The sequence below is a fragment of the Gorilla gorilla genome, chromosome 14 (assembly GCF_029281585.2).
Source record: "Gorilla gorilla gorilla isolate KB3781 chromosome 14, NHGRI_mGorGor1-v2.1_pri, whole genome shotgun sequence".
NCBI classification, from domain to species: Eukaryota; Metazoa; Chordata; class Mammalia; order Primates; family Hominidae; genus Gorilla; species Gorilla gorilla.
Window position 1 is genome coordinate 34,991,459 of NC_073238.2, and position 24,760 is coordinate 35,016,218.

The 24,760-nt window shown below is 50.9% G+C and overlaps 1 protein-coding gene across 2 annotated transcripts; it reads left to right on the top strand.

Moving 5' to 3' along the window:
- The first annotated feature begins 4,305 nt into the window (after positions 1-4,305).
- IL17D (interleukin 17D) lies at positions 4,306-24,715 on the top strand. 2 transcript variants are annotated; one of them, XM_031001336.3, is made up of 3 exons: positions 4,306-4,946; positions 5,622-5,917; positions 23,254-24,715. In XM_031001336.3, the coding sequence occupies exons 1-3, from the start codon at positions 4,932-4,934 to the stop codon at positions 23,570-23,572; spliced, it is 630 nt and encodes a 209-aa protein (XP_030857196.1). In that variant the 5' UTR covers positions 4,306-4,931; the 3' UTR covers positions 23,573-24,715. The 2 variants fall into 2 exon arrangements, with proteins under 2 accessions (XP_030857196.1, XP_055216150.1); XM_055360175.2 differs by lacking the exon at positions 4,306-4,946 and adding an exon at positions 4,969-5,253.
- Positions 24,716-24,760: the final 45 nt, after the last annotated feature.

A 24,760-nucleotide genomic window follows, 5' to 3' on the forward strand; every position in this document is an offset into this window, starting at 1 on the left:
TAAAGAGACATGTCAACAAAATGTAATGCATGATCCTTGATGAGATCCTGGACTGGGGGAATTTTGCTTTAAGGGACATTAAAGAGACAGCTGGTGAAATGGGAATAGGAATGTACAGATGCTCCTCAACTTATGATGGGGCTGTGTCCTGATAAACCCATTATTAAAAAACACCACACGTTGAAAATTCATTTATTACTCTGTTATACCAGTCATAAAGATGAAAAATCATAGCTTGAACTATCATTAAATCCAGATGCTCCTCGACTTACCATAGGGTTATGTCCCAATAAGCTTATCACAAAGTCAAACAATCACAATTGAACAATCATAAGCTGGAGACCATCTACATTAGATAAGTATTTGTAAAATGTCTTCATTTTTAGAATTGCACTACGGTTACATAAGTGAATGTCTTTGTTCCTGAGAAACACACACTGAGGTGCTGTGGGACAAAGGGTCCTGATTTCTGCAACTCGATGGCTCAGTGGTCCAGAAGAAAGCACAGTGAAAAAGCAATGTGGAGAAATGTGAACAAATAGTGGAACTGAGTGAAGGGTATGTGGAGTTCCTTCATATTCTTCTTACAACTTTTCTATAAGTCTGAAATTATTTCAAAATAAAAGTTTTTTTTTAAGCTAATGTAGCTGGGTGTGGTGGTGTACACCTGTAGTCCTAGCTACTCAAGAAGCTGAGGCAGGATGATGGCTTGAGTCCAGGGGCTCCAGGTTATAGTGGGATATAGCACCACTGCACTCCAGCCTTGGTGACAGAGCAAGACCCCGTGCCTAAAAATAATAAATAAAAATAAAAAAGCTAATGGAGGACAAAATGTAATGATAAAAAATACTTGATTAAAGCAAAGAAAGGCAGGTAAAGGAGAAATAAAGGAATAAAGAGCAGATGAACAAAGAGAAAAGCAGCAGCAAGACAGGACTTAAACCTATTTATATTAGTAATTATGTTACATTAGTAATTATAAAAATGCAAACTCAATTACATTAATAATTAGTAAATGCTAGTTATGTTTAAAAATACAGCAAATGTAAACAGAATATTCCAGTTAAGTGACAAAGATTATCAGACTATTAAAAAACAAGACTCAACTATATGTTACTTACAAGAGACACATTTTAAATGCAGTCCTGCACCACATGACATCATTTCAGTCAAAAACAGACCACATATATGATGGTGGTCCCATACGATTATAATACCAAATTTTTACTGTACCTTTTCTATGTTTAGATACACAAATACTTACTATTGTGTTACAATTGCCTACATTATGCAGTACAGTAACATGCTGTACAAGTTTGTAGCCTAGATGTGTTGTAGCCTAAACTACACCCCACAGAGCCGAGTTGTATAGTAGGCTATACTCAGTTTAAATACAACCTAGGGTGTTCACACAACAATGAAATCACCTTACATTTCTCAGAATGCATCCCTGTTGGTAAAAGACATGTGACTGTCTAAAGGCACAGATAGGTTGAAAAAGAAAGGATAGAAAAAGAATGCTCATCAAGGCCGGGCGTGGTGACTCACTCCTGTAATCCCAGCACTTTGGGAGGCCAAGGCCGGTGGATCGCCTGAGGTCAGGTGTTTGAGACCAGCCCGGTCAATGTGGTGAAACCCTCCCTGTCTCTACTAAAAATTCAAAAATTAGCCCAGCATGGTGGCATGTGTCTATATTCCCAGTTACTCGAGAGGCTGAGGCAGGAGAATAGCTTTAACCCGGGACGCGGGGGTTGCAGTGAGCCGAGATCACACCACTGCACTCCAGCCTGGGCAATGAGTTAAACTTCATCTCAAAAATAAAACAAAATAAAAATTCAGAACCTTTGCTGTAAAGGGGAGTCAAGTGGGACCTGGGGTCAAGAAAGGGTTTATCAAACGTATCAGGAAAGAAGGTGGGAGACATCAGACTGGGTGGGAGTAAGTCAGTGCATTTGCTTGTTGGAAGAAATGTAAAAGCTCTCATCTGTGGTCTGTGGAAGGTGTGAGGAACGAATTGGGCAGTAGAGACTTGAGAAAAGAGAATATGTAGATTAGTGATACTGGAAGAAGACCATAACTGCAGAGGTGTAATACGATACTTATGTTGAATGTTAATCTGAGATTTGTGGTCATAACTCAGAACTGAGTCTACTCAGCTCAGTTGTATGATTTTTAAGAGTTGGGATTCTAGGCAAGTAAAACAGAGAAAAAAGGAGAAAGGGATTAAGTAAGGGTGTTTGCAAGGTGTGGTGACAGTGTCGAACTGTGAAATCTAAACTAGACAAGAAAGGACATAAGGACTCAAGGGTGGAAGGTTAGTGAGAAGTGGGAGAAGGCTGGATGACGGCAGAAAACTGCAGGAGTGGGCGAAAATAGAAGGCACCTGTGTCAAGGAATAGGATATTTGAAATCAGATGTTTGGCTGTATTGCAGTTATTGGTGATGACGAAACCTTGGATATGACCCTATGACTTGACAGTTGAGATGAGATGGGAAATAAAGACAATTGGGGCTAACGTAGTCACTTGGAAATCAGCATGTTAAATTGTCTCTGTGGAGGTTAAGGTGCCAGGAATGATCAGCAGGAATAGTGGTAGATCCAGGTGCTAAAATCAGTGAATCAAGGGAGTGACCAGGAAGGTGACAGCAATGAGAGCGCTATCAGTAGGAACATCCATGCACAGTTTTTTGTTTGTTTGTTTTGAGACGAAGTCTAGCTCTGTTGCCCAGGCTGGAGTGCAGTGGTGCAATCTCGGCTCAATGCAACCTCTGCCTCCCGGGTCCAAGCGATTCTTCTGCCTCAGCCTCCTGAGTAGCTGGGATTACAGGCATGCGCTACCACACCCGGCTTTTTGTATTTTTTTTTAGTAAAGACCCGGTTTCACCATGTTGGGCGGGCTGATCTCGAACTCCTGACCTCGTTATCCGCCCGCCTAAGCCTCCCAAAGTGCTGGGATTACAGGCGTGAGCCACCATGCCCGGCCCCAAGGACAGCTCTTTAAGGAAGAGAAAGAGGTTTGGGTAGATACGAACATCAGTAACCCAAGATTATTAGTATGGAAGGAGCCAACCACACACCGGCTTTTGGAGTTACGGTGCCTAAGGATGATTTAAAAGATTTTCCCCAACAGCTTGCCCCACGCTAAGCAGTCTTGCAGCTGTGCTGGTATTGGGTGTGCTGAGTAAACCAGGGGATGAGGGACTGGAGAGGCTTCAAATGAAGCTTGCGTGGCCACATTACAGATATATTGGTTTTAAGGGAACACGATGAGCCTGCTTTTGAGTATGTTGTTCCCTTTTTTTCACTTGTATGTCTTAGATTTGAACTTATTAACATGCTTATTTTGCATCTTCACAAATATGTTGAAATTTGAGGGGAACTCATAAACATTTGCACCTATTTATAAGACTTTTTCTCAACTGATTAGTCTCACAAATATCAACTTTGTTCTGCCAAATAGGTGAGCATTTTCAGTCATTTGTGATCTTTCACAAAATGAAAACTGCTGGAAAGTAAATACTTTCCTTCCCACTTCCAAGGTACTCCGCGGGGGTGGTGAGGAAGAGAGAAGCTGCCATGTTACCAGACAGTGGAAAATATTTTGTCGAATAATATACAGAACTAAGTCTGGTACCATGTCACCTCATATAGGAATGGATGCTGAAATGAGACAGACTATTTCTATGAAACTCTCATAATGATACTCTCTTAAAAGCCTCCCACGCTTCCTTTTTTCCAATAAAAAATAAGCAGTATTTGAGTACTGAAACCTTTATTCCCATTTTACTGGAAACAAAGAACATGAACAATTTACTAGTCAGAAAAAAAGTGTTTTATAACCCAAAACAAATATTTGCCAAGAGCTGTAAATTGCTTAAATCGCTTAAACTGGAGATTTCAGTGAGATTTTTAGCAGTAGATTACTAAGCTCCTTAGTTATAGAACATTCAATGCATAGGAAAGTGTTTTTCCTACAAAGCATAACTGAAATGTAGTTTAACTAATGGTTTACAATTCAGTCAAATACCAAAGCTGCAAACCATTTAGGGAGTCATCAATTACATATTTTGTACACTTTCAAAAAGCTTACAGCTGGAATGGGTTATTTTCAAAGCATGACTGCTTTAAAATGATCATATTCATTAGCCTGCCACCTAGGAAGCATTAAGCATTTACTTGCAGAATGAACAAACGAGCACGTTGTCTTGTGTTATGAAGTATATAACATAGTTCGTTTTAGTTTCTTCATTCGCAGACTATCAGGCTCATTTCACGTGACTGCTTGCACTTAGAACTGAGTTATCACGGAGTAGGAACTCTCCAACATCGTCGTCATAGACCAAGAGATGCCCATGAACAGCCATGAAAGTGCCAGTCAGGGAAGTATTCAGTGCTTTGTTGTAGAGTTGTTGGATAGAGGCACAGGATCATTTCATGTTGTTGAGGAGAAAGGAGCAACAGCCTCCTCCCACCTTATTAAAAATAGAGATTTAAAAAAATCTCTAATTTCCTCGAAGTACAGAATCTCAAGAGGTAGCTCTAAGGAGAATCCCTCTGGGTTTGAGCGCATTCCTCTTCCAGGGGGCCTATTCTTGGACTGCTTTCCTTAATAGAGAAATCTCTCTGAGCCAAAATCGGCCTCCCCCAACTCCATCCTGTCGGCCCCACTTTTCTGCTCCGGAGACTTCCAGGCCAGTCCCCACTCCTCCTTCAGCCAGTCGGGCCCGCACCCGCGCCCGGCAGGGCCAGCCCTCTCCTCCTCCTGCGTGGCGCAGCACAGGCCCTGAGCGCGCGACCCCAGGCCCTGGGCGCCCCGCCGCATGCTTGCGGCTGGAAGCCCCAGTTTGCGTGGCCCTTCGGGTTATTCCGCTCAAGAGCCGCCGCGTCGCCCCATCTCGGCGCGAATCTGAAAGCGTTTTCGGGGGAGAAGATGTTGGGGGCACTGGTGAGTACACTGCACAAGTGACAAAATGTTTTCAGCTCCTGGAGGCGAAAGGTGCAGAGTCGCTCTGTGTCCGTGAGGCCGGGCGGCGACCTCGCTCAGTCGGCTTCTCGGTCCGAGTCCCCGGGTACGAGGAAAGACCACAGGGGGCTTCTCGCGGAAAAGCGGGCCCCGGACCCTGCGCGGGCTGGCTGGGGAGGGCGGATGACGAGGCGCAGGGGCAAGGGTGGGTCTGCGAGGCGGCGGGTCAGGGCGTCTCTGGCTCCGGGGCTCCCTCGCTGGCGGCGGCGCAGGGATGGCGCGCCCGGGGGTGAGGGTGCGGCGGGTCACAAGCACTCGCAGCCCGCGGCGCAGCAACCCGGCAGGCACACGCACACGTGCACGCGCGCCCCGCACCCGCCCCCCGTGCGGCCCCCGGCTCGGGGCGGCGGCGGCGGCGGGGGCCGGGGGCGCGCGGGCCGGCGCCGGGCTGGGCCCCGAGGACCCCGCGGGCGGCGGGCAGGCGGGGAGGGCGCTCTGGGGCCCGCCCGCGCGGCTCCCATCCTCCGGGCCGGCCTCTGGCTCCGCGGGGCGAGGGGAGGCGCCCGCCGGCTCCGGGCGCCGCGGGCGGGACACGGGCGCGGGGCGCAGGCGGGCTCCTCCGGCGCGCGCGGACGCTGAGCGTGGCCTGTCCCTCAGGTCTGGATGCTGGTAGCCGTTTTCCTGCTGGCGCTGCCGCCGAGCTGGGCCGCGGGCGCCCCAAGGGCGGGCAGGCGCCCGGCGCGGCCGCGGGGCTGCGCGGACCGGCCGGAGGAGCTACTGGAGCAGCTGTACGGGCGCCTGGCGGCCGGCGTGCTCAGCGCCTTCCACCACACGCTGCAGCTGGGGCCGCGTGAGCAGGCGCGCAACGCGAGCTGCCCGGCAGGGGGCAGGCCCGCCGACCGCCGCTTCCGGCCGCCCACCAACCTGCGCAGCGTGTCGCCCTGGGCCTACAGGTGAGCCGCGGGCGCGTCCTGGCGGGGCCCGGCAGGTGGGGAGGGCAGGGCTGGGCGGGGAGAGTGGGTGGGGCCGGGCCGAGGCCGGGCAGGCGGGGAGGGTGGGGCGGGGAAGGGGAGGTGGTTGGGGCGGGGCGACGCGGAGGGGGCGTGGCACGCGGGGCGAGGCGGAGCAGGTAGGGGTGGGGTGGTGCGGGGCGAGACAGGGTAGGGTACGGTAGGGTGGGGTGGGGTGCGGGGGGCGCTGCGATGAGGCGGGGTGGGGCGGGGCAGTTGGAGCACCGGGGGGCAATTCCTAAACCGCGAAGGCCCACCCCCACCACCTCCCTTGAAGGAGACCTGCTTCCCCTCTTTACCCTCCAGTATTTCCTATGCAACACGTATCTCTTGAACACCTCATCTCCTCCAGGTTGGATGGGTCCGCAAGGCACTAGCCGGGGACCCTTCCCTGATGTGGACACAGTGATGTGGGCCGTACTCTGCACAGGGGGCCCGGGGAGGTGCTGCTGGGGGGTGCGCGGTACTATCCACATATTTCCTGAGTGCCCCTGTGGTCCAGAGGCTGCTGGAGTGGAGCCCTGGGAGGCGCCCTCTGAGCCCCTCTAGTTTAATAGCCTAAGGAAGGAGTGGGGATAATTGGGAAAGAAACCACACCACCAGGCAGTGCATGAAGTGACATGAACAGTTTCGAGAGTATTTTGGTCTTGGAGCAGAGGTCATTTCAGAAGAAAGGGACAGCCTGCAGAAGGGGAAGGCTGGAGAAGTTGGGGGCGTGTAGGCAGGGTGCGGCAGTGTCCTCAGCAGGCACCTGTGACCGTCTTCCCTCTAGCTGGAGCAGGAGGAGCTGCCCTAGGGGGCAAGGCCTCACAGGGCCACAGAGGTCAAGAAAGGCTTCGTGAAAGAGCTGAGTCTTGATGGAGGAGAGCAAGTCGCCTACAAAGGCAGTGCTGAGGGAAGGGACAGCTGATAGCAAGCGGGAACAAAGCGCTTGGAAAATGGGGAGAGCCACAAGGCGAGCGGGGGCGGTGGGGGGGCGTAGGCGAGGTGTTTGCCTGTGGGGTGGGCATCAATGTGAGGCTGGAGACAGGCGCAGGAGCTGGATCCCCGCCTTGTCAGCAGTGCGGAGCTTCACCCTCATGCCTGGAATCCCAGCACTTTGGGAGGCCAAGGCAGGAGGATTTAAGTCCAGGAGTTCGAGACCAGCCTGGGAAACATAGCGAGATCCCATTTCTGCAAACAATTTTTAAGGATTAGTGAAGTGTGGTGGCACGTGCCTGTGGTCCCAGCTACTCCAGAGGCTTAAGTGGGAGGATAGATTGAGCCTGGGAGGTTCAGGCTGCAGTGAGCTGTGGTGGCGCCACTGCCTTCCAACCTGCGTAACAAAGCGAGACCCCGTCTCTAAAATAAAAATTAAAGAAAAAAAAAGTCTTGACACTTGAGATGGAGGAAGCCATACAGTCACTCTGGTTTAGGAGGGTGTCCCAATGGGGCATGGATTGGACAATGCGCTCCAGCACTTCCATCCAAAGGACCTAGGGCTTCACTCAGGCAGCGCGGTGGGAAGGGGAGACTAGGATCAGCGTGAAAGATGCTCATTAAAGAAAACAAGTGCTGTGGAGAGTCAGAGGAAATGTGATGATTTTGTCTAAAACGCATCTGGGCTTTCCTGGAGCCTCTCCCTGCCGGCTGCTGGGTAGAGAGATTTCCTTTTACTCAACAACACACAGGACCCCTATGCTGTCCTGGGAAGCCAAGTTTTAGGGCCTCCTGCCTCCTGGCTACTCTGCAGAGGACCAAGCTCACTGTGGCAGAGCCCCCTCAGAGCCCCTGCCCACGGGGAAGTTGGGTGGGACCCCTCCCGCCCTTCTCACTCCTGTCCTTCAGCTGGAGCCTGCAGGGCACACACATGGCGCCATTCATTCTGGTGTCTTGGTGCTCTTGCCTTTCTCTCTCTTCCCTCCGTTTCCGGGACCCGAAGGGATGGACTACGGCATTCTTCTTTCTCTAACCTCGTGTTATGCTTCTGATATACCAAATAGGATTAAAGCCACATGAGGAATCTCTCAGAACCAGAGATTAACTTCTCTGGACAGAAGCTGCTGGCCCTGCTTTCTATAGCAGATTCGAACTCTCAGGCAAACCCGTGGCTCCCCACAGGCTGGGCCAAGGGCCTAAGAGTAGTATATAGCCTCCCAAAGGCATGTCTCTCATGTTTCTGGCTTGGGTTGTTGATGATATTTGAGCAAAATGAGAAAATACACTTAGGAACAAGTGTTGTGGGAGGAAATAATGAATTTAGTATCAAGCCTGTTGAGTTTTGCCTGCCTGAAAGGCGTACAGGTGACAATGACTGGTTGGAGCTCAGGAGACAGAGCAGGGCTGGAGGACACATTGAGAGTTAGCAGCGCTGGCATTCTGTGTGTGGGAATTTAAATTGAGTTGCCCTTGCTACAGATGACACCTATGTCGCCCCAGGCAGGATCTGGAAGCCGAGGGAGGTTATGGATGAGAATGACACACAGGGTTCGGGGATCGTGGTCTGGGCCACCCAGATCTGCCCACGTGTGGAACCTCAGTGCCGGGTGGTCCCAGGAGCAGGAGTGGCAGCTGCAGCAGGGTGGCTGAAGGTGTCATGTGCATCATTTTTCATATTATTTAGCAACAGTGATGAGATCACTCCCCATGGGCAAACGGAGGTGGGTGGCTTATATTTGCTGAAGGAAGGACAGTCTTCAGGGGATGGCTGCTGGGCTGGGACTCCAGATTGCTGACTGCCAAAGCTGCTCCTGCATTTTCCTGCCAGGAGAGCCCTCTCTGCCCTCCTCCCTCCAATCACCTCTCACCATCTTTTGGGTTATTGGGAAGATTAGAAAAAGTGAGACCCAGCCAGGCCCAGTGGCTCACCTGTAAATCCCCAGCTACTCAGGAGGTGGAGGTGGGAGGATCACTTGAGCCCAGGAGTTTGAGACCAGCCTGGGCAACATAGTATGAGACTCTATCACTACAAAAAAACAGCCAGGTGTGGTCATGTTTGCCTGTGGTCCCAGCTACTTGGGAAGTTTGAGCCAGGGAGGCTGAGGCTGTAGTGAACTATGATTGTGCCTCTGCACTCTGGCCTGGGCAACAGAGTGAGAACTTGTCTCAAAAAAAAAAAAAAAAAAAAAAAAAAAAAAAAGGAAAAGAAATAGTGAGCCAATGGAAGTGTGGAGCCTCTACTAAAAGATGTTGTGGAAGGACAGGCTTTTTCTTTTAGACAGAATCTCGCTCTGCCACCCAGCCTGGAGTGCAGTGACACAGACAGATCAATGCAGCCTTGACCTCCTAGGCTCAAGGGATCCTCCTACCTCAGCCTCCCATGTAGCTGAGACCACAGGTGCGCACCACCACATGCAGCTAGTTTTTTTGTTTTGTTTTTTTAGAGATGGGGGCCTCACTTTGTTGCCCAGGTTCGTCTTGAAGTCCTGGGCTCAAGTGACCCTCCTGTCTCAGCCTCTCATAGTGCTGGGATTACAGGCATAAGCCATAGTGCCAGGCCAGGGCTTGTTCCTTGGTGGAGTGTCTGAGGGTGGGGACTGGGTAGAGGAGTGCCCACCTGCAGGCTGGGCACAGGGTCAGGTGGTATTTCTTTCTTTCTTTCTTTTGAGACAGGGTTTTGCTCTGTCACCCAGGCTGGAATGCAGTGGCATGATCTTGGCAGACTGCAACCTCCATCTCCTGGGTTCAAGCAATTCTCCTGTCTCAGCTTCTGGAGTAGCTGGGATTACAGGTGCATGCCACCACGCCCAGCTAATTTTTGTATTTTTAGTAGAGACGGGGTTTGGCCATGTTGGCCAGGCTGGTCTCGAACTCCTGGCCTCAAGTGATCTGCCTGCCTTGGCCTCCTAAAGTGCTGGGATTACAGGCCCAAGCCACCACACCCTAAAGGCACAGCAGTCAGAGAGAATGCTGAGAAAGACAGATAGGGAGATGGACTGAACGTCAGGAGTACTGATGGGCACAGCAAGGATCACTTTAGGTGGATAAGTTTTACAATAGGCATTTGGAAGGTGGCTTTCCATACGGATGGAATGGAGACCTGGGTCATTCAGTAAATGGTGTTGGGACAGCCTGGGCCTCACTCCTCTGTGAAAATTCCAGATGAATCAAAGATTTAAATGTAAAAAACCCACAAAAGCAGAGAAAAACACAAGCAATTATATTTATAATCTTGGAGTGGAGGAGGCCCTATTTAGCTGCTCACAGTCCCCAAAAGTCACAGAAGACAAGATTGAGAAATGAAGTTACATAATTATACACCATTTCTTCTTGGTAAAGTAAAATAAGAAAAATACAAGGGCAAACTGGGAAAAAATGTTTGCAACCCAAGTCACAAAGAGCTCATTCCTAAAGAGCTCCCACAAATCAGTAAGAAAAGGACCAGTGACGGCCGGGTGCGGTGGCTCACGCCTGTAATCCCAGCACTTTGGGAGGCTGAGGCAGGAGGATCACGAGGTCAGGAGATCGAGACCATCCTGGCTAACATGGTGAAACCCCATCTCTACTAAAAATACAAAAAAAAAAAAAAAAAAATTAGCCAGGAGTGGTGGTGGGCACCAGGAGGCAGAGCTTGCAGTGAGCTGAGATTGTACGACTGCACTCCAGCCTGGATGACAGAGCGAGACTCTGTCTCAAAAAAAAAAAAGAAAAGAAAAGAAAAGGACCAGTGACGTCATGGAAAGATGAGCAAAGATCGGGACTGTTCCCGGGGAAGGAAGGTCAAATGACTCAAACGCTTGACACAGAAAGCAACGCTAGCATCAGGCATAAGTGAAGTGCATGTGGAGACTATACTAAGATGCCCTTTTTTTTTTTTTTCCTGGCACCCAGCAGGCTACGTCGGCAAGGTTGTGAAGGAAAGGCATTCTCATCCAAGTACAGGGGTATGAATCAGCACAACTTTTATGGAGGGCAATTTGGTGTTAAATATCAAGATTTTAAATTCACACACCCTTTAACTTAGTATTTCCCCTTCAGACACACTTGCCCATGTGCCAAATGATATGTGTACAAGGATATGTGTTCACTGCTGTAATGGCAAGGGATTGGAAGCTACCTAAACATCCACCAACAGGCACCGAGTTAGATATTATACACTATAAGGAAGAATGAGGCAGCTCTAAAAGTCATAAGTGGATCAATCACTCACCAATACAAAGCGGGGAAAGGGGTATATAGCATGCTGCATTTCTACGTTAAAAGGGAAAATATGATGTAATATGTACATACGACACATTCTGTTTTCAGCGCCTACACATATACGCACACAGGCATCCTTAGAACGTGGGTACTGTGGTGCGTCTTATGAGGGTCTCTGGAGGCTGGAGTTGGGGAGGAGACCTACTTTTTACTCTTGTATCTGTTAAAGTTTTCTGCCATGTGCACATATTCCTTATTTCAAAGACATGTTAGTTTTTAAGTTGAGAGCAGAAAGGGAATTTCTCCAACAACGAGAAAAAAGCAGATACTGAGAAAATGAAGCTTCAGCACAAACAGCAGCCTGGGACATACCAAGGGCATTGGTTGAAGGGCAGCGTTTGCTCTTAAAGGCTCTGGGGCTTCCTGAAGAGGCACTGCAGACATCTGGATGGATTTTCAGAATTCCTGCGACTCCATGGGTGGTTTGTGCTCCTGGTGAGGAGCCCAGACCTGGAAAGATGAAGGCATTGGCCCCAGGTGACAGACAGGAAATAGTAGAGCCAGGAGTCATCCTGGACCTCTCTGGTTCCGTCTAGCCCAAGTCCCACCCAGTGTGCTGTTAGAAAACAACATTCAGCTTCCAGAATACAAAAATATTTTTTCATTTACTTTGTGGCATAATGTTTGTTTCTCTTTAGCTTTAAAAACAAAAATGCCAAAAATAAAGTCAATTGGGTTGCTCAGCAAGTTTTTAAAAGTCAGATTGATATATTAAGAAATATGTTGTAAGAACACTGAGGTTTATTGAAGTTTAAGACATACGTCATTCATTTATGATGAAACCCCAAAGACAGGCTGGGCGCAGTGGCTCACGCCTGTAATCCCAGCGCTTTGGGAGGCCGAGGTGGGTGGATCACCTGAGGTCAGGAGTTCAAGACCAGCCTGAGCAACATGGAGAAACCCCATCTCTACTAAAAAAAATAATAATAATAATACGAAATTAGCCAGGCATGGTGGCACATGCCTGTAATCCCAGCTACTTGGGAGGCTGAGGCAGGAGAATCACTTGAACCTGGGAGGCGGAGGTTGCGGTGAGCTGAGATCGCGCCACTGCACTCCAGCCTGGGCAACAAAAGCAAAACTCTGTCTAAAAAAAAAAAAAAAAAAAAAAAAAAACCCAAAGATAAACACCTACCAGTACAGAACTCTGAATATTTTTTAACAGCTTATGTTTTCAGATTTTTGGTAGTCGTCTAAAGATAACTATTCTCTAGGTTATGAATAATGTGCAATAATTTATTTTTAGGCCTTGTTACTTTTTTCTTTAACTCCTTTCCTCTGGACAATTTAAGAAACTACACCTAATTTATTTTACAGTAAACAACTCTGTGGATAGCTGTAGTCGGGAGGTAAACAAAGAAAAGGACAAGGAGTGTCCTAGGCTATTTTCTGCTGCCATCACAGATACCACAGAGGGGGTAATTTATAAAGAGTACAAGTTGGCCAGGCGTGGTGGCTCACGCCTGTAATCCCAGCACTTTGGGAGGCCGAGGTGGGTGGATCACTTGAGGTCAGGAATTCAAGACCAGCCTGACCAACACGGAGAAACCCCAGCTCTACTACAAATACAAAATTAGCTGAACGTGGTGGCACACACCTGTAATCCCAGCTACTCGGGAGGCTGAGGCAGGAGAATCACTTGAACCGGGGAGGTGGAGGTTGCAGTGAGCTGAGATCGTGCCATTGCACTCCAGTCTGAGCAACAAGAGTGAAACTCTGTCCCCCCAAAAAAAAAATACAAGTTGATTTGGCTTATGGCTCTGGAGGCTGGAAAGCCCAAGGGTCTGGTGCTGGCATCTGGTGAGAGTCGTCCCACGCTGGAAGGTGGAAGCAAGTGACAGAGAGGGAAGGGCGGAACTCATCCTTTTACCAGGAACCCCTCCAAGGATGGCAGAGCCCTCCTGACCCAGTCACCTCTTCAAGGCCCCGCCTCCCACACTGTTACCATGGCAACTGAGTTTTTAACACATGAGCTGTTGGAGGGACACAGACCATAGCAGAGAGTAAAGGAGAGTAGGGAGAACAGGGGACAGGAGGTCAAGTAACTTTCAAATAGACACCCTAGGTCACCAACGGCATTCGAAGAGGCCATGAGACCCTCCCCAGCAGCCCAGTGCAGGTACAGTTCAGGTACCCCGGCTGAAGGAAGCCAGTATTTTCCTGTGGAGAACCCAAGTACCAGAATTTCAGCAGATGACATTTGGGAAGAGGGGAAATCAGAAGAAAATAAATTCCCTTCAGGGATTTCATTTGAAAAGCGCCACCTTGGGATACAGATGTGTAATAGCCAGGGACTGGAAGTCACCTGAATGACCGCCTATAGGCAGCTAGTCAGATAAAATGCTATACAGCTGTGAAGACTGGCGGCTCTCAGCGTACCTAAGGACATCCCCTACTTACTAAATGTGCCCAAGTTCAGCTTCCAGTTACCTGTGGGCAGTTCAGCAATGGCCGATTCACTGCGACCTGTTTCCCATGTGGGCTGTCCATTAATTATTCCACTTGACCAATATTGAAACCCAGGGTTACATTCATTCATCAAATATTGTCTGGGGGCTGGTGGGCAGGGCCCCTGGAATACGGCCAGGAACCACAGACCCTGACACTGCTCCTGCAGTCACAAGGTACTGTTCGCATCACTTTCTCTCCATCAAATCTTTTTTAAAAAATTTATCAAAGGGGTTATAACATTAGAGAAAGAGAGATTAGGAGTATAATGTTAGAGAAAGTTATCCTCACTACAGCTATCCTTCTTGTTAAGACTCCAGGCCGGGTGCAGTGGCTCATGCCTGTAATCCCAGCACTTTGGGAGGCCGAGGCGGGTGGATCATCTGAGGTCAGGAGTTCAAGACCATCTGAGGTCAGGAGTTCAAGACCAGCCTGACCAACATGGTGAAACCCCATCTCTACTAAAAATACAAAATTAGCCGGGTGTGTTGGCGCACACCTGTAATCCCAGCTACTCAGGAGGCTAAGGCCAAGAGAATCGCTTGAACCCGGAAGGCGGAGGTTGCGGTGAGCCGAGATCGCGCCGTTGCACTCCAGCCTGGGTGACAGAGCAAAACTACGTCTCAGAAACAAACTCCCATTTATCCTCTACCCCTTTAACAAATGCATGTCTCTCTTTTATGCACTTTCAAATGTGTGTGCCGACGCTAAAAAAAAAAAAAAAACCCACCCTGCAGGCTGAGACCCCTATGGTACGCGCGTCCCCACTGCCTTGAGCACCGGCCGGCGAAGGTGTCTGCAGCGGCGTCTGTGGCCGACAGGGGGCAGCACGGCGCCAGCGTCCTCGCCCAGCGCACTGGCTGCCGGGGCCGGCCCACCGCGTGGTCTGTGGAATTTGGGGATGGGAGGTGCTTTTCTTTCTTCTCTTTCTTTCTCTTTTTTCTTTTTTCCTTTCTTTTCTTTCCTTCCTTCCTCCCTCCCTCCCTTCTTTCCTTCCTTTCTCCCTCCCTCCCTTCTTTCCTTCCTCCCGCCCTCTTTCTTTTTTATAACGTTTTCCCTTGGGTCCCTGCTTCCAAACTGTGGGTTATTTTCTAATGTCTTAAAGCAAACTAAGCCACGCCTTCACGGAGTCTCTGTACATACTACATGAGCACAGGTGCAGTGTCCTTTCGCCGCCATCCTCTAATGACAACGCTTTGTTGAGAAAACGAGGGCGTTAGAAAAAGGAAGAGTGAAGGACAGAGGGCTCTGCTGCCTGGCTGGGAAGGTCTCAGTCACAGCCTGTGAGACGGCCGGCGGGACATTGTTCATCCTCATTCATTCTTGGAGAAAAAGAGACACTCATTGTTTAAAGCAGCTTATTTAAGAAATGTTGGTATTTTCCCCTAAAATGTTTGTATGCATAAATGACCTTGAACTGGCCAAGGTACAGCACAGACCCCGCTACTCCCCCCTTGCCCCGGCTTCTTAAAATACAGCAGGCTCTACTGCACCTATCACTGTTTCACAGGGTAAAAATAAAAGCATTGTCAGGAGCATTGTTATGGGATTAAAGTCTCTCGTTCTGAAAATAGGTGTGTTCGTTTTGCTTTGATAGTTATTTTCCCCTTACTGCCTGGGTTTTACTTTAGCATTCTTAGAGTAACCAGGGATGATGATAATATTTCATTCCATCAGCGCCTCTTGCAATGCTCCTCACCTGAATAAAATGTATGTGCCCTAATGCCAACAGAATGATTTGGGCAAATTCAGGAAGTTCCGCACATGCCATGAAGTGAAACTCCTCATGGTGTCTGTCTTCCAGAAGTGACACATGAAAAACTGGCAATGAGCACACTGCTCACTAAATAAGAGGCCAAAGAGAAAAGAATCTACCGGAAACTCTTCCGGAATTAAAGAGTCCAGGCTCATGTTGTGATAGTGATTATTCCTCATAACCAGTGTTGTGGCGACAACTCACTGGCGGTCGGGTGGACTCCCCCCTTGGTGCGCACAGGCGCCTGCCCCAAGGACAGACACTTCAAAGATGGCTCTGAACCCAGATTCTGCAGCTTCTCCCGGGCGGAGAGTTAAGCCACCCCGTGGGCATGAGTCGTGTTTTTCCTTTGAAGAGATGTTTCCCAGCTGCAATGAATGTGTGGCATTTGCCATGACAAAAGAATAAAACCCTTCAAGAAATGTGGGTTCTCATTCTCGTTTCTTTTTCTCCCTTTCCCTCTGTAAAACTTTTTTTTCTGAATTATCTTCCAAATTCTTTTCCAAAACATTAGTCTTTCTGTCCTCTTCCCCTACCTCCCAGATGAACGAATTTCCCCAGAATAAATGGATTTCCTTGTTGTAGCCTCACTGTTTACCAAGTGCCTGGCTGGCTGCTAAATAGCCACAAACCGCACACCGCATCTGTTATTACTGTGAGGCTTAGGCAGCTTGGCTGTGGGGGGCAGTGCAGGTGGCTGGGCTAACCCAGGAGAGCTGGAAGACTTTGGACAAGTCCGCTACTCTGTTGGTGCCTCAGTTTCCTCACGAGTGAGAGGAGAGGGTGGGCAGGCTAATAAGCCTTCTTTTTCCTAATAGCCCTGAGCCAGCTCAGTTGGCAGAGGAGCCGGGTTCATTCTGGAGCCCTGACCTTGATGTTAAGTTCAGGATTGCACCAAAGTCAACCTCAGTCCCCAGACAGGGCAGGACTGACCGCTAGTTCTCCTTGGCCTGGGGAAGCCAGTGGGGATCCGTGCCCTGGGCGGACCTCATTGCTATCCCAGGCTGATTTTTCCATGTCCTCTTTCATGAGAAATGCACGACTGATGTTTTCTTGTAGGGGCCAGAAAAGCATTTTTCAGAGCTTCTTGGCAGCACATATTGAAGATCTTTGGCTCCCTGGGGCCTTAGCGCATGGAAGGAGGGTGGAGCTGATGGGTCTGCTGGCCACGGCTTGGCAACAGGGAAGCTGTTTGTGGTCTCCAGTTACTCCCTGGCCAGCCAACAGAGCCCTACTATACCCGGCCCTGGCCCCACAGCCGGCCTGGCTGCACATAGTGCTTCCAACGTGGCGGTCCTGCCCCTTCCTTCCCCTGTGGTCTCAAAACCATTCCCCCTCCCAGCTGCTGGGCTTGCTCCAAAGGGAAAGTGAGAGATCGGAAGGCTAACACAAACCTGTCTTCGTGACTCATTACTTCTCTTAAACATAGAGACCAACTGGTCTATACCAGGGCTGTCTATTAGAATTATCTGGGGAGGTTTTAAAAAAGACCAGCCCCCCGCTCCAGTCTAGAGCAAGTGATTCAGAATCTCTGGGGGTGGGGGGGACACTGATTACTATTTTTTATAAGCTCATTTGTGTGCCTCCAGGGAAGCCATCCCATTGGCAACACTGATTGCTTACTGGGTTAATAATGACCTTATGTACTCATTAGAGGAAATGTAGAAGTCCTGGGCCGGTATGGTCATGAAATTCACACCCACTTGGGAAATGCAATCATCCAATTGTTTGCCATCAGCTGCAAATCGATAGATAGATCCGAGCTTAGCCAATGGCTAGCTAGCCTTTAGGGATAGCGCTTACGTTGTTGACTGTGCAGCCAGAAATGGGTTTCTGCTGATTCATTTGAATCAGTGACTCCCCAGCTTAAATGAGTGAAACAGATCACTTGGACAGCTTGTTAGTGTGGAGAGCTTCCGACTCCTTGGGTGTAGTGTTAAGTCTGAGAATTTGCATTAAAAATTTTTTTTTTAACTTAAAAGTTTTATTTTGAAATATAGATATATCTATACATCTTTTTTTGTTTTTATTTTTTTGAGACAGAGTTACACTCTGTCACCCAGACTGGAGTGCAGTGGCGTGATCATGGCTCACTGCAGCCTCGACCTCCCAGGCTCAAGGGATCCTCCCACCTCAGCCTAAGGAACTAGGACTACAGGCACGCACCACGACGCCTGGCTCATTTTTATTCTTTTACATATTTTTTGTAGAGATAGAGTCTCACTGTTGCCCAGGCTGGTCTCAAACTCCTGAGCTCAAGAGGCCTCCCAAAGTGCTGCGATTACAGGCATGAGCCACCGCGCCCGGCCAGAATCGACACTTTTAACAGGAGTCCCATATAGGCCTCATGCAGGTGGTCTGAAAACCACATTTTGGAAATCTTGTTTATGCCGCCTTCTTATCTCTTGCAAAGGTTAGTGTTTTTCACAGGACTCTCAGCTCTTGGAGAGGGATGCTACATGTCCCTCAGTGTCCCCAGAGGACGGCGGATGTCTTGGTATTACCATGGTTGTATAACGTCTTGAGATCTGCTGGCGTGAGTCTGCCCCCTCATTTCTTTTTCAAAATTGTCTTGAGTATTCTTGGCCCTTTTCTTCTCTCTCTATGAATTTTAGGATCAGCTTGCCAAGTTCTCAGAGAAATCTTTCTGGGATTTCGTTAGAATTGCACTGACTTTATAGATTAATTGGAATTTTCCAAGACCTTAGAGACTCAAAGTATTGCCAGTGTCTTTTCTAAGCATAAAACATTGGTGAAAATGTCACATGATCAGTCCTGCCGTTAGGAAATTGTGGGAAGTGCTGATCAAATCCATCTCCTTCACTTTGCAAAGAACCAGGCAAGGTGGAGTTCTCTCTCTGCCCAAGGTTACTGGGTGGTGACTAAGTTGGGCTACAGTTTTAGGTCCCAGACTCTTAATGATTCCATCCTCCCCTTTTAAGAGAGTCTGCTGGGTTGAACTCATTGACCTTCGGATCTGGCGAGCCACGCTACCGAGGCAGGCTGTCTCCACGGACACATTTCGGTGCTCGTGGGTTCTAGCCAAGATTGGAGAAGGCATTGCCCCCACTTTGTTCCTGGGATGGGGTCTTTCAACTGCTGTGAGATAAACAGTCATCCTGAGCCCCTGCTGCTCTGAAATCATTTCATGTTTTGCAAGGTGGGAGGGTGAGCCACATCAAGGCGCGTGTGCCAACCAGCGCCCCAGCTGTCCTTGGGCATCGGTTAGAGGACACATCAGGTGGCCTGATCCTCCCTCGGAATGTGTTCATTGTTTTCAGAGCTCCGGAGCCGCTTCAAATTGTTTCCTACCGCGTCCGGCCCCAGGGGCAGGGCTCTTTTTCTGTCTCTGCTGTCACTTACATTCCTCTCCCAGCTCAGTTTCCATCACCTCTAATCATCCCTGGAGGACTCGTCCTTTGTTCCTGGATTAAGCCGGGCCACCTGTCACTCGCTCAAGCCAAGCTTCCCACGTGGCCAGGGACACTTCTGCGATCCCATCAGAGGGGAAAGCTTGATGTGTTTCAAGAATGCCCTGGTGCCAAGCTTCTGCAGAGCAGCACGCAGAAAATGTGAAGACAAAAGAATGACTGCCCACAGGAGGCGCGGCACAGGGCAGAACTCTGCTCGGTTGCTTGTCCGTGTTTGGTAAGAGAAAAGGCTCCCGTTGCAGTTTCTTGCTGTTTCTTTTTGGTGGCAGCTTTCCTTAACCGAAAAGCACACCTAGCTGTTGATGTCCCCAGACTCCAGGCAGGAAGCTGGGGTGAGGGACTTCAGCTCTGTGTCTGTGCCAGCGAGGGCCCTAGGGCTTCTCTCATGACCTCTTTCCCAGGCCCCCGCTGGATCCTTCCAAAGGCACAGGCCTTGTCTTTCTGCTTCTCTGGGACTGCAGGCCTCAAGCCCCCGCGCCCTGGGCAGCAGGGTATGGTAGATGCACGGCACCCCGCTTAGCGGCACCTTCCCCTTGTGATAGAACTGCCTGAAACCCGCCCCTGTTCATGCCTCTGATCTCCCATGGCCCAGGCAGCCATGGGGGGCAGTGTCTTGTCAGAGGCCTTAGCCCAGAGGCATCCCAGCGGCGGGGGCAATTTCAGTCCCAAGTCCAGTGCAGGGCTGCGCTGTATATTTTTAGGCGGATGAAACTCTGACCCTCACCGCATCCAAGTGACTGTCAGTTATCACCTACAAAACTACCGGGGGTGACGCCTGAGTGACAGTTGTTCATGAAGAACCCAAACGATGGTGAAATATGAGCAGTTACCTACATACCGAGGGCACGGAAAGACCAGTCCCAGGTGACGAGAACTCAGAGGGCTGGGCGATGCCCTCACGTCACTCACCCCACCCGTGAAGAGACTGAGACCCGCCCGCCCGCCTTTGGTTTTCCTGCGGCACATCCTCGGTACTGTTCTGACAGCCTTTCCAAAACCACATCTCACGTGTGTGCAGCTGCCCGGTGCCCTTCATGAGTTTCCAGGAGCAAGATCACAGACTAACTGCTGTGGTCTCCAGGGCTCTTGTGCACCTCTCGAATAGCTCACCATGACTCCAGTCTGCTGCATGCCGCGTGCGTGTGAGCACGCAACCTGTCCATGCTTACACACACGCCCACAGATGCCCACGCTTACACGCACCTGCCCACTTACACACACACATGCCTACGCTCACACACATACGTGCCCGTGCTCACACACCCGCCCATGCTCACACACCCACACACACCTGCCCACGCTCACACCTGCCCCCACACACCTGCCCACACTCAGACACATTTGCCCCCCACCCATACACACGCCCACGCTCACACACACCTGCCCGTGCTCACACACCCGCCCATGCTCACACACCCACACATACCTGCCCATGCTCACACCTGCCCCCACACACCTACCCACACTCAGACACACCTGCCTCCTCACACACATGCCCACGCTCAAACACACACCTGCCCACTTACACACGCCCACGCTCACACACACCTGCCCACTTACACACATGCCTATGCTCACACCTGCCCGTGCTCACACACCCGCCCATGCTCACACACCCACACACACCTGCCCACGCTCACACCTGCCCACACACACCTGCCCACACTTAGACACACCTGCCCCCACCCACACGCCCACGCTCACACACCTGCCTGTGCTCACACACCTGCCTGTGCTCACACACCCGCCCATGCTCACACACCAACACACACCTGCCCACGCTCACACCTGCCTCAACACACCTGCCCACGCTGACACACCTGCCCACTCACACACCCACATGCCCATGCTCACACATGCCCACACTCACACACCCGTGCTCACACACCTGCCCCACACACACCTGCCCATGCTGACACACAACTACCCATGCTCACACCTGCCCATGCTCGCACACCTGCCCACACTCATCCACACACCTATCCACACTTATGCACACCTGCCCATCACACACGCCTGCCCACACAGATGCCCACACCCACACCTGCCCACTCACCTACACACACGCCCATGCTCACACGCACCTGCCCAAACATGCCCACACACACACCCACACCTGCCCACGCTCAGACACCTGCCCACACTCACACCTGCCCACACTCAGATGCCCACACTCACCCACACACACCTGCCCATGCTCACACACATTCCCACGCTCACCCATCTGCCCACACACCTGCCCATGCTCACAGCTTCCCACACTCACACCTGACCACACCCACTTGCCCACGCTCACACACACCTGCCCACACCCACACACCTGCCATACACATGCTCACACTCATGTTCACAGTCAAATTTCTGTATTGTCCCATAAATGATTTTCTCTATTTTCTAATACTTCATTTTGAAATAATTTCAAACTAACACAACTATTGTGAAATTAGGACGAGTTCCCATATACCATTTACCTTGGTTCCCCAAATGTCAGCATCATCACTCAGCAAAATGCTGAGATCGGAAAATGAACAGACACGACACTGTTATCTGCCCCGCAGGCCTTCTTTAGGGGGTCCACAAATGCCCCTTTCTGCCCTAGGATCCAACCTCTAGCGGCCACTCGTTTTGTGGAATGTCCCTGAGTTTGGGTTGCATGTGTTTGATAAATGATTGTGCAGGTGGTGATACTGGGAGTGGAAGCGGCTGGCTTCATGTCCCTGCGCCAGGACGGCAGGTGTGGGCCCAGCCAGGACACCCCCGGCTTGTGTTCCTCTACTCAAGGCGCTCGTGTAGGTTCCCTCCCTCTTGTTTTTCTCCTGGAACAACACGGGATATATCAAGTTTCCTACATTCCGTCCTTTGTTGGTCACGTCCTCATAGTGTCATTTCTCTCTATTTCTGGTAGCCTGGCTCCATCAGGTTCAAGTTCAGGTTTGACCCAGCCCCCTCAAGCCTCTGCCCTTCGTGGACTGAGGATGCACCCAGTCTCCACCATCAGCCTTCTCCCCGGGAAGTCGGTGTACTCTGCTCTCCTCTGCCTCTATTTGTTCTCCCTCCATGTGCCCCCAGAGACTATCATCTTATTTAATCACCATCTATCGGTGGACAACTTAAAACTCTGCCTTCAGCCAAGAGCTCCCTCTGCGGCTCCAGCCCATCTTCCCCCCCATAGTCTGAGGGATCTTTCTAAAATTCCATCTGAGGGACACTCTTTCTCGTACTTCCTAGTGGTGACTGTCCCTTGACCCTATGCTTTGACATGAGACCTGTGAAAAAAAATTCTACAACTATTTGGTATGTTGGAGGGAAGCATGAATAAATGAAGTCAGATTGTGCTTTTTTGTTTTTGCTTCAGAGACAACTTGTTCATTTTGCAGGCGGTCCCACTGCCCTCTCCGGTGCCTTCACCCTGGGCTCCCACCTCTGGGGCTCCACTGCCAGCAAGGCCACCTGGCCAAGCTCCTGATCCCTGCGCTGCCCCATCCTCTGGCCACCCCGACTGGAAGCCTTGGAGTCATTGCTGACTTTCTGTCCGACCTCATCCCCCACACTGAAACAGTGGACTAGTGCTTGGAAATGTCCCTCTGGGGTTCCGCAAGCACAAGAGGTGGCTGGGTGCAGTCCTGTGTCAGTCACCGGCTTCCTCTGATGGCAGCCTGGCCGGTGGCCTCGGGCTCTTCCTACACCAGACCACCTCCCTCCCAACCCCCCCCCCCCCCCCCCCGCAGACTCCCTCCTTAGGTCCTGGCACGGAGGTGGCACTGGATCCATTTCCAATGGCGAGAACACACCATTTCTAGACTCTTCACCTCCCAGGCGTGCTCTAGTCCCTCAGACACAAACGGAAGAAGAGGATCCTATGCCTTCCTGAGCCCCCGAACCTCATAGGCCACTGAGAGCTGGCACTTGGCACCAAATCTCCCTGATGGAGAAAGCTCTTGTCCTTCACTCCCGTGAGAGCCCTGCAGGCCTCTGGCTACCGGCCCAGTCAGCACTGTCCGCCCCCAGCCGCTCTTTCTCTAGACCTGCCCCAAGCCTGTCCTTGAAACCCGCCCTACCTGCCCCCAGCCTAGGCCCCAGGTGGACGCTCCCCTCGGGGTCTGCAGAGCCTTGCCGGCGGGAAGCAGCGGCTCCGGGGCCCTAGGCAGACAGGGCGCCTCATTCTGTTCTGGTGGCACCTGTGGGCACCCGTGCAGGCGGCATAGATTTTATTTTTCTGCGCACATTAGCCCAGACTCTGGAAGTAGTTTTCCGGCCTGGCTCAGGGCTGGCTAGATGTGCCGTCATTTCAAATGTAAGGAAGCGCTGGGCAGATCTGTTGTCGGCGGGGGGCCTCGCACGCACGCGCCCGCAGGCGGAGGACAGGACAGTCCCCGAGGCCCTTCCCGGTGACTCTAACCAGAGATTTCAGCGCGCGGCGCGGCGCTGCCCCCAGGCGTGACCTCACCCGTGCTCTCTCCCTGCAGAATCTCCTACGACCCGGCGAGGTACCCCAGGTACCTGCCTGAAGCCTACTGCCTGTGCCGGGGCTGCCTGACCGGGCTGTTCGGCGAGGAGGACGTGCGCTTCCGCAGCGCCCCTGTCTACATGCCCACCGTCGTCCTGCGCCGCACCCCCGCCTGCGCCGGCGGCCGTTCCGTCTACACCGAGGCCTATGTCACCATCCCCGTGGGCTGCACCTGCGTCCCCGAGCCGGAGAAGGACGCAGACAGCATCAACTCCAGCATCGACAAACAGGGCGCCAAGCTCCTGCTGGGCCCCAACGACGCGCCCGCTGGCCCCTGAGGCCGCTCCTGCCCCGGGAGGTCTCCCCGGCCCGCATCCCGAGGCGCCTAAGCTGGAGCCGCCTGGAGGGCTCGGTCGGCGACCTCTGAAGAGAGTGCACCGAGCAAACCAAGTGCCGGAGCACCAGCGCCGCCTTTCCATGGAGACTCGTAAGCAGCTTCACCTGACACGGGCATCCCTGGCTTGCTTTTAGCTACAAGCAAGCAGCGTGGCTGGAAGCTGATGGGAAACGACCCGGCACGGGCATCCTGTGTGCGGCCCGCATGGAGGGTTTGGAAAAGTTCACGGAGGCTCCCGGAGCAGCCTCTCAGATCGGCTGCTGCGGGTGCAGGGCGTGACTCACCGCTGGGTGCTTGCCAAAGAGATAGGGACGCATATGCTTTTTAAAGCAATCTAAAAATAATAATAAGTATAGCGACTATATACCTACTTTTAAAATCAACTGTTTTGAATAGAGGCAGAGCTATTTTATATTATCAAATTAGAGCTACTCTGTTACATTTCTTAACATATAAACATTGTTTTTTACTTCTTCTGGTAGAATTTTTTAAAGCATAATTGGAATCCTTGGATAAATTTTGTAGCTGGTACACTCTGGCCTGGGTCTCTGAATTCAGCCTGTCACCGATGGCTGACTGATGAAATGGACACGTCTCATCTGACCCACTCTTCCTTCCACTGAAGGTCTTCACGGGCCTCCAGGTGGACCAAAGGGATGCACAGGCGGCTCGCATGCCCCAGGGCCAGCTAAGAGTTCCAAAGATCTCAGATTTGGTTTTAGTCATGAGTACACAAACAGTCTCAAACTCGCACAATTTTTTCCCCCTTTTGAAAGCCACTGGGGCCAATTTGTGGTTAAGAGGTGGTGAGATAAGAAGTGGAACTTCACATCTTTGCCAGTTGTCAGAAGAATCCAAGCAGGTATTGGCTTAGTTGTAAGGGCTTTAGGATCAGGCTGAATATGAGGACAAAGTGGGCCACGTTAGCATCTGCAGAGAGCAATCTGGAGGCTTCTGTTTCTACATTCTGCCACGAGAGCTAGGTCCTTGCTCTTTTCTTTACATTGAAAGTCTGTCTCTGAACACAATTATTTGTAAAAGTTAGAAGTTCTTTTTAAATCATTAAAAGAGGCTTGCTGAAGGATACACTGGCTGTGTGTATTTATCTCAATTCTGCTTGATGGGCCAG